This window comes from Oncorhynchus mykiss, chromosome 17 (genome assembly GCF_057628025.1).
Source record: "Oncorhynchus mykiss isolate SJ-2025 chromosome 17, ASM5762802v1, whole genome shotgun sequence".
NCBI lineage: Eukaryota > Metazoa > Chordata > Actinopteri > Salmoniformes > Salmonidae > Oncorhynchus > Oncorhynchus mykiss.
Window position 1 is genome coordinate 27,468,517 of NC_143038.1, and position 12,423 is coordinate 27,480,939.

General features: G+C 45.2%; 2 protein-coding genes across 4 annotated transcripts in view; one reads left to right on the forward strand and one right to left on the reverse strand.

Moving 5' to 3' along the window:
- On the forward strand, positions 1–6,611 carry LOC110493924 (uncharacterized). 2 transcript variants are annotated; one of them, XM_090205146.1, is made up of 4 exons: positions 1–4,265; positions 4,937–5,131; positions 5,209–5,279; positions 5,479–6,611. In XM_090205146.1, exons 1-4 carry the CDS (start codon positions 4,254–4,256, stop codon positions 6,491–6,493), a joined length of 1,293 nt encoding a protein of 430 aa, XP_090061272.1. In that variant the 5' UTR covers positions 1–4,253; the 3' UTR covers positions 6,494–6,611. The 2 variants fall into 2 exon arrangements, with proteins under 2 accessions (XP_090061272.1, XP_090061273.1); XM_090205147.1 differs by having other exon boundaries at positions 4,133–4,265; positions 5,482–6,611.
- Positions 6,540–12,423, reverse strand: part of LOC110512119 (uncharacterized) — a 24,535-nt gene continuing 18,651 nt past the window's right edge. For both annotated transcript variants that reach the window (XM_090205149.1, XM_090205148.1), the window contains exons 4-13: positions 12,185–12,321; positions 11,943–12,042; positions 11,734–11,812; positions 11,305–11,555; positions 10,790–10,871; positions 9,834–9,969; positions 9,399–9,748; positions 8,747–9,026; positions 7,781–7,968; positions 6,540–7,517 (exon numbers count right to left, since the gene is read on the reverse strand). In XM_090205149.1, the coding sequence (XP_090061275.1) occupies positions 11,536–11,555; positions 11,734–11,812; positions 11,943–12,042; positions 12,185–12,297 (312 nt within the window). In that variant the 5' untranslated portion in view covers positions 12,298–12,321 and the 3' untranslated portion in view covers positions 6,540–7,517; positions 7,781–7,968; positions 8,747–9,026; ... (2 more) ...; positions 10,790–10,871; positions 11,305–11,535. The remainder of the gene's footprint in view (positions 7,518–7,780; positions 7,969–8,746; positions 9,027–9,398; positions 9,749–9,833; positions 9,970–10,789; positions 10,872–11,304; positions 11,556–11,733; positions 11,813–11,942; positions 12,043–12,184; positions 12,322–12,423) is intronic.

The window sequence follows — 12,423 nt, forward strand, 5'->3', positions numbered from 1 at the left end:
ATCGCTGAACAAATTCAAATAAAATACGGGAGAAACAGACACGTGGCGGGCGTCACATACTGATAACCCCCTTTGTCTCGACCAGGGACAGGCTAAGCATACAACGATAGAAATAAACACCACATAGTAAGGATTGAATATACCTAAATAACGCATTATACACATTATCAGACGAACTAGATAAAATGTCTGCAGCTACCACGCCCAAACTAAAATTCAATGATTATTTAGATCAGAGTATGATTGATAGAGCGGGAGGTAAAAAAACAGTATGGGAAAGTGGAGAAAGTGTGGAAAGGATTACGGATAAGATGGACACAAGCAGGTTATTTTAGCGGAGGACCACCTACAGGGGGGAAACTCCAAGATATGCAGACATAATTAGAGGACGCAGTAGAGCATGCAAAAGCGAGTGAGGCGGAGAGAAACAACATACACAGGTTCAAAAAAGTAGGTACAAGAGAGAGAGAGAGAGCAGAGGGGGAGCTCAAGATAGGTACATGGGCCATACAGGAGAGTAGGAGGGTGCTGCCCAAAAACACACCAGACATGATGGGCGTGGCTATTGTGGCGTCGGGGGATGTTAAAGCTCCGCCTGAGAACTTGCCCACGGCTCCCCCTGTGGCCGTTTCTCCCTCACTATATCCACAATTGACAATGGAGGCAGTTCAGCCCCAGCCATACTCAAAGGGACAAAATCACCGGAGCCCGTCACACAACCCATTCCTGCCCAGGGCACCTCCCACAATACAGGCTCCAGTTCTGAGAATAGACCAAGGGGAGTTAAAAGGAGAAATTACCCTGGGGATAACGGCTGGCCATATGGTATGTGAACAGTTCGAAACTGGGATTCCAGGAGCAGGAGACCTCCCCCAGGAACGGAGGCCGCAATGCTCCTCTGTGAACTCTCTCACCTCTGAAACCAGAGGACACTTACAAACAAGATTAGATTCAAACCACTTCTATCAGACGGATAGGGAGGACTGTCATCAGAACATGGATATCGAAAACGAAGAAGAAATTGACATGGTGCTCACCCCAGCTCCGATGGGAGCTCCAAACGTGACTAAGATGCAGGAGCTGCTGAAATCATCAATAGCTCGAGCTAAGGAACTCAGGGAGCTAATAGCTAACCAAGATAACAACAGAGAGGGATCCTACCGTGTGGAAGGCATAATGAGAGGAACAGTAACCAAAGTTACCGAATCAATGGGGTCCGAAACACTCCGTCGGTCCTCCAGAATTGCTGATAGAAGAGAGCGAGAGCAGGAGATGGCAGGACAGTACCCCCTGCGACCGACACCAGGTGATGCACACACTGTGGAGTACCAGCCCTGGAAAATGACTGATTTAACAACACTGATGGGACAGATGCCTAGCCTACATGGAGGAGCTTCAGCGTGGCTACTTCAACTGCAGACACTTACGTCAGGCCTGCAACTCTGCCTAGGAGACATGAAAGCACTTCTAGCAAGAGCCACCGACCACGGAACCATGGAGGCCCTCATGACAGCAGCTGACCTTGGATGGCGGGCCCCAACACTGCCCATAGACCACTTCCGTACCAGATTATGGGAAGTTCTACGGAGAGCATACCCTACAGAAAGAAACCATGCCACCTTATCCTCCTTTACAATCAACCCAGGTGAGCAACCTGCAGCATACCTGGACAGGGCTAAGACCACATGGAGATCGGTCCACGAAGAACCATTCGATCACACTGATACCACACTCAGCATGTGGAAGGAAATGGTGGTCAACGGGTGTCCCGGAGATGTTAAAACCAAACTCAGAGGAACGGTAGGGTTGTTTGCACTTCCTCTGACCCAATTCAACACTCATGTGCACCACCATGTGACCCAGCACAACAAGGAAAGAGGGGGTGCTGAGAGCCAGGTGCAGTCCCTCCAGGTACAACTCCTGAAACTCCAATTGAAGGAAGCACAACAAGGAGAAAAACCTAAGAAACAGATGGTGGCGGAAGAAACGAAGGAGACGGGCACCAAAACAGACATCTCTCAAATAGTGGCCCAGACTATCTCCCAGATGATTCAACAGCAGGCTGGTCCTCAACCAGCCAACCCGGGGCCTTGGTATCCCCCGCAACCACAATTTGCATACCAGCCGCAATGGATACCAGGCCATCCAAAAAGAGGGGTTTGTTTCAACTGTAGAACTCCAGGGCACTACTCACGAGAGTGTCCATACCCACTCACACCACAACAACGCCAGTGGAACTCTACGAGAGGTCCATATGGGAAGGAAAGGGGTGGAAATAGACCTCAACAGTACGAACATCAGCAACCAGGACCCACACCCATGCATCAGCAACCCGCATACAACCAACCGCAGTTCCAGGGAATGACTGGGAGCACCATCCCCTGGTCATAAAATTGCCCACCACCCACGGCAGAAGAAGGAAACAGCAACTCCCAGACGGTTCACATGTCACCCTTCAATCAGCCATCAACCCTCAACCAGCATCGGCCAAATTAGCTGAAATCATCGGATTGACGCAGGTCCTCATCAGAGGAAAAGGAAAGACTGAATATTTATACAGACTCAGCCCATGCCCATGAAGCAGGCCACACTGATGGACCCAGAACTTTTATGAGAAACACATGGCCCCACACACGAAGGCAAACTAAAGACCCTCCAAAAAGGCCTCGCACATCTGGTGGCACCCTCACATAAAAAATATGACTGACTTATTTTATGACGATGATTTATTTTGTGACGAATGCAATGGTTGTGACAGACACAACCCAAAGAAACCATATCAAACACCAATGGGCTCATACGTAATACCTAATGCATGTTTTCAGGATATTAGTATAGACTACACCGACATGGGCCCCGAAAATGTATCTAAAGGCAAACTCTATCTCCTAGTCATAGTAGATAGGTTCTCCAAATGGGTAGAGGCAATAATAACAAAAGGGGAGGATGCTAGGTCAGTCTTTAAGTGGCTACAAACCAAACTAATACCCAGGTATGGCATCCCAAGACAAATCAAATTTGACAAATGGCTTACATTTAACAAACACCTGAGACAGGTGGAAGAAAGATTTGGCATAACCCACAGATTTGGATCTGTGTACAGGCCCCAATCCCAAAATCTGGTGGAACGTCAAACCAAAAGCAAAAGCTAAGATAGCTAAAGTATGTGCCTCATGGGATAATGACTGGTAGAGTCATGCATGGTCCACCAAGGGAGGGAGGTCATATGCCCGCCCTTGATGTACAACAAATTGTAATGTCTAATTATGTGAAAAAACTGACGGTTCTCGCTGCAGCACTCTCTACCCAGGTTCACAAGGTCCAGGAGGGGGAGCTGCCGGGGGACACGCCACTACTGAAGGTAAAGGTTGGTGACGGGGTGAGGGTTACAGTCCACAAGAGAAAGTGGCTGGAACCCAGGTGGACTGGACCGTACGAAGTGAAGGAGGTTACTTCACACTCAGTCCAGGTCAAAGGTAAATCAGGCACACCTTGGCACCGCCTTACACATTGCACCCCAGCCCCAATTCCTTCTAGAACACTGACTGAAGTCAGAGCTGATTTGAGCGGCCTAAATTCGATTCCAAATGAAGACACTCCTTCCTCAGGTGATGCGGCATCAAACTCCGCCTCCCCTGAGAAGGGAACCTCGCCCAGTTAGAGGGAAATTTCTCCCTCTCTGGGTGAGGCTGGGGATATCTGGTCCCTTATTTGTGATATTCCTACTGATATTTGGAGTAACCCTAGGACTTTCACATGGTTAATTGAACAACTATTTCACCCTGCCACATCACATACACCAACCCCTACACATGTCCCTAACTCCTTTCCTGATATCACTCCCTCCAATCACTCCCGTCCCAAACGTAGCACTACACCTACAGACCCACCATGCAAACCAGACAAGGTTAGGAGCACCACCTTATGTATACCCACGATTGCAACCGCCACCTTTCTGCTATAGTTTTCACGTCTAATAGACGTGAAGAGGGGGATTTGTTATATAAATATTCATACACATAGCTCATATAAACAAAGACATTCCGTCGTAAGAACACATACACCCAGCCATAAGACTGACCCCCTCTTCCTTATATAAACACACATCTCATCTCCCTCTAACTGGCCTGTCCCAAGAGCAAAGAACTTTTGCTGTGCACCAATGGGGCCCGCTCTGGCTAGAGCAAGGCCCGCCTCCAACCCTCCGACCAGTCAAGAAGACCGAAACGACAAGACTCCACCTACTTTATTCTATGTATAAAAATGTATGTAACCATTGTATAGGCCTCTTTTTCACCTGGCTCCTTGCCGAGTTATGTGAACTAGGTCCGTGCACGTAAAACTGCGGGACAAGATATCTCTGACTCATTAAAACTGTCTTTTGTTACAACTGAAATCCACTCTGTCCAGCGTCCGTGATTTGGTCTCAACTCTCCAGTATTTGAACACTAACACTAGCTATATTTGCTAGCTAAAAATAATTGTTATTCATGTCTTCTAAACATTATCTAACGAAGACACATTGACAGGGGAGATTACCGTGAGGGCTGCCCGTCACAGGTCCATGAGGAAGAGTGAAAAGCCGCACAGCATGAGAGTAGGGAAAGGTTATAGATGGCTACTAGGGACCTTGTTAAACATCTCCTGTGGGACACTGTCATCATGGTCAAAATGTGTTGGAGACAGTGTCAACGTTTAATCTTATCAATAGATAGATAGATATTAATGATGGGTCCCAATCTAGAATTGCCCACAGGTTATTTGGTAAAGATCTGTTGATGCAGTGTTTGGTAATTGTGTTACTGAGACACAATGTATTCCTGTATAGTTAAATGAGCCCCTAGTTAAGAAGACCAGACACTACTGTTTATTGTTATTTATGGGCCGCATCATTCTTGTTTCTCACTTCAGTCTTTCATCACACTTATCTTCACAGATGGTGTTAAAGCACTCCGTACCAGGGATCGTGGTCCAACGCCACTGCTCCTGTGTTGCAGGAAGTGCTGTGTGCAATCATCTGGTGGCCCTTCTTTACCAGACAGCGCACTACTCTCAACTAAACATTCCTGCTGCACCACCAGTTCACAGCTGCACAGACACAGAACAGCGTTGGCACGAGCCAAGAACACTTGTGAGTCTATCAATATCCATAAAAAAATGCACCTGAAAATTATTCAGCCTATGTAACAGTAAATCCTTGTTAATTAGGGTGTGAAGCCAGGTCCGGTTGATGGGATAGAGTTCCGTAAACCTACTAACTCGTGTGCTGATGGAATAAGGTAAGTCGGAGGTTCCTAGAATGGAAACATTTCGAAAACATTTTCTTGTGATTTTTGAAAATCTATAAATCTGTATATTTTAATCCATTTTATTTAAACTTTTGGGCTTGTGCTGTTTCTGGAAAAGTCTGTGTCTACTATGAGTCTATGTCATAGTAATCTCTCCAACCTGATGTTAAGGTTTTAAAATGTTTTGCAGAAGTTGTCTCTACAAAGCACTCCATGGATATATGCCTGACATGGACCTTCTCCGCATCTCAGAAACGTATGCCAACTTTTCTCCACTTACTGCCCCTCTTGTGACAACAATGGAAATGTCAGCTGATGTGCCCCTGGTTGAGTCCGCCTTTGGGCCAGTGCAAGCTGGCAGTGTGCTATCCTATCAACTTCCACAGCCAAAGACCCGTGAAATTGTGAAAATTGTCGATGCCCCTTCTCCACTAATACTTCCGTTAGATGGCAACAGGCTTCAGTCTTCCCAGTGTGCTTACGTCCTTAGCCATCAGGGGCAGTTCCAGGTCAAGGCATTAGAGACAACCTACGAGATGTCACACAAAGTCGAGGTTGCTACAAGGGAGCAGAGCAGCAGCCCGGAATGGCATCAGCTCAGGAAAATGAGAATAACATCGTCTCGTTTCCGAGAGGTTTGCCATGTCCGGGGAGAGACCTCAGCGGGCCGCCTAGCTGAGCGGATGTTCAAGGGATCTGGTGTGCAGACCGTGGAGATGAAGAGGGGGCTAGCGATGGATCCAGTGGCTGTACAGGAGTACTGCACACTGAAGAATGTTAACTTCTTTCGATGTGGCTTCGTAGTGCACCCAGATGCACCGTGGTTAGGATCCTCTCCAGATGGCATCATATTTGATCCCAGTGTGAGACCACACTTTGGACTCTTAGAGGTCAAGTGCCCAAATGTACAAAGTTATGTTGACTGCCTTTACCTGAGGATACAGAATGGAGAGCTGAAGTTGAAGAGATTTCATGCTTACTACTGGCAGGTGCAAGGTCAAATTCTTCTCACAGGTTGTAGCTGGTGTGACTTTGTCATCTGTGCACAGGAGGACATCCTAGTTGAAAGGATATCTAAAGATCTACAGGTTTCAAAAACTATAAGAGAGAAGGTTGAACACTTTTATTTTTACCACTACTTGCAGAAGTGTCTCTCGCACCTGAATGGATCCCCTGCATGGGTGCCAAGTTTAGTGGTTTCATGAAAAATAAGTATTGATGTTCTTGTGAAGAAAACTGCAGTATAATATATTTGTTTAAAATAATGTATTTCAGCAAATGTTCAACAGTTCAGTTAATAAATTACACATCTCTAACATTGTATTCAGTCTTGCATTCTGGCTATTCTGTGTTTACTTGATTTCTTTCCCCCACCCCTAAACTCATTGCCTAATTAAAGCCAATTACAAGCTCCACACAAACTGATATTCACTACAACACAAATGATTGAAACATGTCGTAGATAAACAAATTATTATTTTGCTACTACCAAATAAACACATGTAAATTTTACACTGGCTTGGCCCATGCTCTGACAAAAGGTCCGTTTTGATAGTTGACCAACAGGCAAATAATTGGTTGATGCTGCCTGAGATGGTCAGGGGGATGACTGTGTCAAACAGCTTGTGCTCCTTTACTCTGCAGATCATTCTTTCAACATGTACTCTCAGCCTGGCAATGGATTGGGTCTCCCTAACCTCATGCGCTGGCATCTGTGTGCGTCTTGACAGAAATGCTGGCCGGTAGACCTTGCACGGAACAATGTCATCTACGAGAAAGCCCTTATCCACCATAATGGCCATGTCATGGGGGAGTAAGGAAATAATTCCATACTGCTTGAAGATCTCCTTGTCAATCACAGATCCAGCACACAACAATGACATAAAAGAGACAGCTCCATGTGGTGACATTCCCAACATGCCCTTAAAGGTACAGTGTGACTTGTAGGAAGAAAACACCTCACTCTGCAGTAGTAGTGAAGATGTTGTCTGGCAGCGGAGTTCAGTGCAGTCGATCACTACCTGGGTGTCTGGATAGTCCTTGAACTCGGGTGGCAGGTGGGCTTTGATGGTTTCCCTGGGGATCATTATCCGTGCTGATCCAAGCAGACAGTAGAGGAAGTTGGCCCAAGAGATGATAATCTCACTACCAATGGGCCAAATCCTTCTGCTTCAGACCCAGCGACAGATGAGTCATAAACAAGAAGAACTCGTCGATTGATGGCAGTGTCTGAACGTAAAGAAAAATGTTTTAGTACAATATAGTCCTTATATTCGGTCCATAACAAAAAGTAAATCATGTTTTGAAATTACAGTAAGATCAAATAATATTCTAAGTATTTAATGAAGTTGTATCACACTAAGTTGACTGTGCCTTTAAACAGCTTGATAAAATCCAGAAAATTATTCCATGGCTTTAGAAGCTTCTGATAGGCTAATTGACATCATTTGAGTCAGTTGGAGGTGTATCTGTGGAAATATTTCAAGGCCTACCTTCAAACTCAGTGCCTCTTTGCTTGACTTCATGGGAAAATCAAAAGAAATCAGCCAAGATCTCAGAAGAAAAATTGTAGACCTCCATAAGTCTGGTTCATCCTTGGGAGCAATTTCCAAATGCCTGAAGGTACCATGTTGAAGGTATCATGTTGTGGGAGTGCTTTTATGCAGGAGGGACTGGGACACTTCACAAAATAGATGGCATCACGAGGAAAGGAAAAGTATGTGGAAATATTGAAGCAACATTCAAGACATCAGTCAAGAAGTTAAAGCTTGTTTGCAAATGGGTCTTGATGACCCCAAGCATACTGCCAAAGTTGTGGCAAAATGGCTTAACGACAACATCAATCAACGTTAAGGTATTGGAGTGGCAATCACAAAGCCCTGACCTTAATCCTATTGAACATTTGTGGGCAGAACAGAAAAAGTGTGTGCAAGCTAGGAGGCCAACAAAACTGACTCAGTTACACCAGCTCTGTCAGCAGAAATGGGCCAAAATTCACCCAACTTGTTGTGGAAGGCAACCCGAAACGTTTGACCCAAGTTAAACAATTTACAGGCAATGCAACCAAATACTAATTGAGTGTATGTAAACTTCTGACCCACTGAAAATGTAATGAATGAAATAAAAGCTTAAATAAATATATCTCTCTCCTATTATTCTGACATTTGACATTCTTAAAATAAAGTGATGATCCTAACTGACCTAAGACTGGGAATTTTTACTGGGATTAAATGTCAGGAATTGTGAAAAACTGAGTTTAAATGTATTTGGCTAAGGTGTATGTAAACTTCCGACTTCAACTGTGCATTCAATGTGCCTACTTACGCTAAGATACGCTAGCCTAGTTTTAAATAACAATGAACACGTTCTTAAAGGTAAGATGGACTTTGGGATAATAATAATAATTCATAGTAAATAAAACAATAGTAATGCTGGATCACAATAAATTGTTACTGTACCTTGTGTAAAAACGCATATCCTCGCCTGAACCAGAAAATCGCACCAAAGCCGTGTTGGGCGGTCAGTTTCTCCAGCTTGGCTTGATGATTTGCCATTAGGGCCGTGTCCAGGGCTGCGGGTTCAGGGCTGCACAGTAATCATGTGTCTGGACCTGATCAGAGGTGGCACAGTCCATAGGCAGTGCACCTTGTTCTTCATCCTCCTCAGTCGGAGCAGGAGGTTTCAGTCTTCTTTCTCAAACACCAGGTCTCTTTTCATTGTGCCAGTTCCATGAGAAGACTGTAGGAACAAAACCTATTTTTAGGAATTGTCGCTCCCCAATTTTTCCTTCAACAAAGTCACTCTCATTAGCACCTCATTCGCGGGGCTGTAATTTAAACGTAGCCATTGCAAACTATTTCAGTCAGAAATGCATCAACAACAGTTAGATAGCTATCAAGCTAATGATAAAAACAATAGCAGAAATCGCTGCAGGAAGTCATCAACCCTGTAGGAAGTAAATTAGAACATTGGAGGCGGTGTAATGCACAGAGCCTATTGATTGTCTCTTTTCTCTTCAGTCACGTGCCACATCCTGTTGTTATGTGAACGACTGGCTGAGCCTTGGATACATCCAGTATTGCCCCAAATGCGCATTACTTGTTCACTTACAGCCAGTAGTGATCATAACACCCCCACCCCCCTTGTTGAGGCTGGGCAGGGAGTGTTGAAGCTGGGCTTGGTGCTGCCCCTGTTGAGGCAGGGCTGGGGGTGTTAAAGCTGGGCCTGGTGCTGCCCCTGTTGAGGAAGGTCTAAGGATGTTGAGGCTGGGCCTGGGACTACCCTTGTTGAAGCTGGGCTGAGGGTATTTAGTCTAGGCCTGGCACAACCCCTGTTGAGTCTGGGCTGAGGCTTTTGAGGCTGAGCTTGGTGTGTGGAGGCTGGTCCAGGTGCTGCCCCATTAAGGCTGGTGCTGGTGGCCCTGTTAGGCCCTGTGTGCTGGGGCCTTAGGCTCTCCTGCCCTGAAGGGTGAAAGGAACCACTTACTGTACATACAGTACACATATATAGCAACACAAGAATATAGATGAAGAGAGTAAGCAGTACCTGAACATATAGAAAAGTAGGTAAGCACTCCGGGCTCTGGTCCTCAGCACAGTGGCTTCATTGGACATTGACACTTGGCTGTCATTACAGCAGAACCAGTTTCCACTGGCATTCAAGATGTCACTAATGTAGTGCCCTGTGGAACAAAGAAGACAGACTCGAGGTCAAGGGTCAGGCTCTTGTGGGTAATAGAGTGTGTTATAACAGTTAAACAGGTCATTTGGAAGGTATTTTATCTGTTACAAGTGTCAAGTTTGGAAATCAGAGATAAACACATACACGTGGCATGCCTCCCCATTCCTTTGAATTAAATTGCGCAAACTCTAAACATATAGCAGTGCTTGTCTGGATGGCACTTCACTCTGAAGCCTGCAGCCTTGCTCGCTTGGTGTAAGAGGCTATCGGAGGGTCTAATTATCCCCTACACCAGGGTTCCCCAACTGGCGGTCCGTCGGATGAATTTGGCCCACGGGTGATTTTATTTGGCCCACCCCATGTTTTCTGAGCAAAAAATTGTAATTGTTAAAAGACTGTAAAAACACCAGCAAATCAGTTCCAAGTGATTTTCATTTTGGAAATCTGATCCAAAGTCTTCCTACGCACAATAAAGAGATATACGTGATTGTACACAAATGTAAGCAAGGTTTGAAATTGATCAAATATGATATCTGTTTGGGCTTCTTACGGTCAATTTGCAGTCTACAAATTATTATTATATTATTATTCTAATAATAATAATTAATTATAATAATAATAATAATTATTATTATTATTATAATTATTATTATTCAATCCTCGATCATTTTCACTCCCTCAGCTTTGGGATACTTGTTTAAATGGCAGAGGCGCACGTGAATACGCAAATTGAAAGTCAAGGAGAAAGGAGTGATTTGGGATTCAGCCTATGCCATATGTACTGTGCATCTGCATGTGAGTGTTTTAAGGTATTTACTTACCGGAGTTTGCGGAGCCTCCCAAATGAGAGACTACGCCAGTCAGCTGGTAGTAGCCAATCACTGACTTCACTGGCTGCAGCTTCTGTAAGAAAACACGTGATCATTGGATTCTCATTTCCCCTACAGTCCTCCACACTGTCTACAGTCCACTACACTACTCGTCTACTGCAGGTCTACTATATCATGCACTCCTCATAACTATCTCAGTGTTCTGTCATAACTTATATTTCACTGGTTTCACTCTCTATCTCTCCTCACCACTGAGGCTGTCCACAGCACTTTCCCTAGTTCCTGGTCATTTGAATCTGAGGGGTCAAATATACATATAAAGAGCTGTGAAAACGTGGTCGCTTGTCTGAATTGCTCTGGTCTAAAACAGCTTCCGTACATCACTGAAGATGTCTGAGAAACATTTTAATTTGCAGCTTCTAGCTTCTCTGTCTGCAGGACCGTTTTGGGAGTGGGTGGCTTGTGTGGTGTTGGAACAAGAATAAAGTTGTGATGCCATGACCTACCTGAACAGCAGATGGCGCTATCTTTGGCCTCTCCGAGTGGGTTGGGGACTTGGCTGGCGAGGGTCTGGGGGATGGACACCTGGATATTGTGGGTCTGGTTGGTGAGGGCCTGTGGGCTGGCACTGTGCAGGGGTGGCACCGTGTCCCCACAGAAGTTGGAGAGCCTCAGCTCTGAAGGAAACAAAAGAGGAGCCTCCAGCTTCTCCAACCCCCCAGGTCCTCCAAACCTCTTCAGATGCAGAACCAGCACACTGCCCAGAGACAGAGAGGAACAAACAGACAATGAAACCAGTCAACAAATAACAGATGAGTGAAATTTGTTTGGTGGTGCTCATCCCTAAGTCCTACAATCTAATGCTCAGGACACAATGACCACACATTTCATTAAATACTGCCAGTTCTATGAGAGGTTATAAAGGGGCAACTCACAGAGGCAGTGTGTGGAACTGCTCCACCTTTGAGGCGTGGAGGCCCTTGCAGCCCGCACATGTGAATTCAACTTTTCTCCCTGGGTTAGAAACAAAAGCATTACAAAATGAGTGATACCACTACAATAATAAGATACCGTATTCTGAGACAGTGGGCAGCTTGACCTGGGTGTTAGGATCTACACCCAGGGCTAAACCCTACGTGCTGACTTTGAAAGTGAGTGCTAGGCTGCTTAGCAAGGTGCGCTCAGAGCTGAAGTCCAATGAGAGGTGATTGTAGTCCTCTCTGGTGGACGACTCACGCCCACAGCTTCAGAAGCAGGACAAAGAGAAGAAAAATGCATCAGGTTTCTGTTTCAGGTCTTTGCAATGTTATGCCATGTGTTTTGTAATATCATTTGAAGAAAGATCATGTTACCAGTAGATACATTACAACCAATGGGAGCTCTTACTTGGTACATGTGCGCACTGAGACAAGCTGGAACTCCAGCTGGGAAACAGGGCAGGTATAGTTCACCCCGAGTGTCTTCAGTATCATGCCCTCCTCCTTCAGCTGGCACAGCATATTCACAAGTAACTCGTGTGCGTCCTATGATGAGAAAGAAAAATACCAAGATAAAATCTAATTATTGAGAGAAAATGAACCCTTGCAAAAAGAGTGCATGTTCAGAAGAGAGTGTTGCCAATGTTT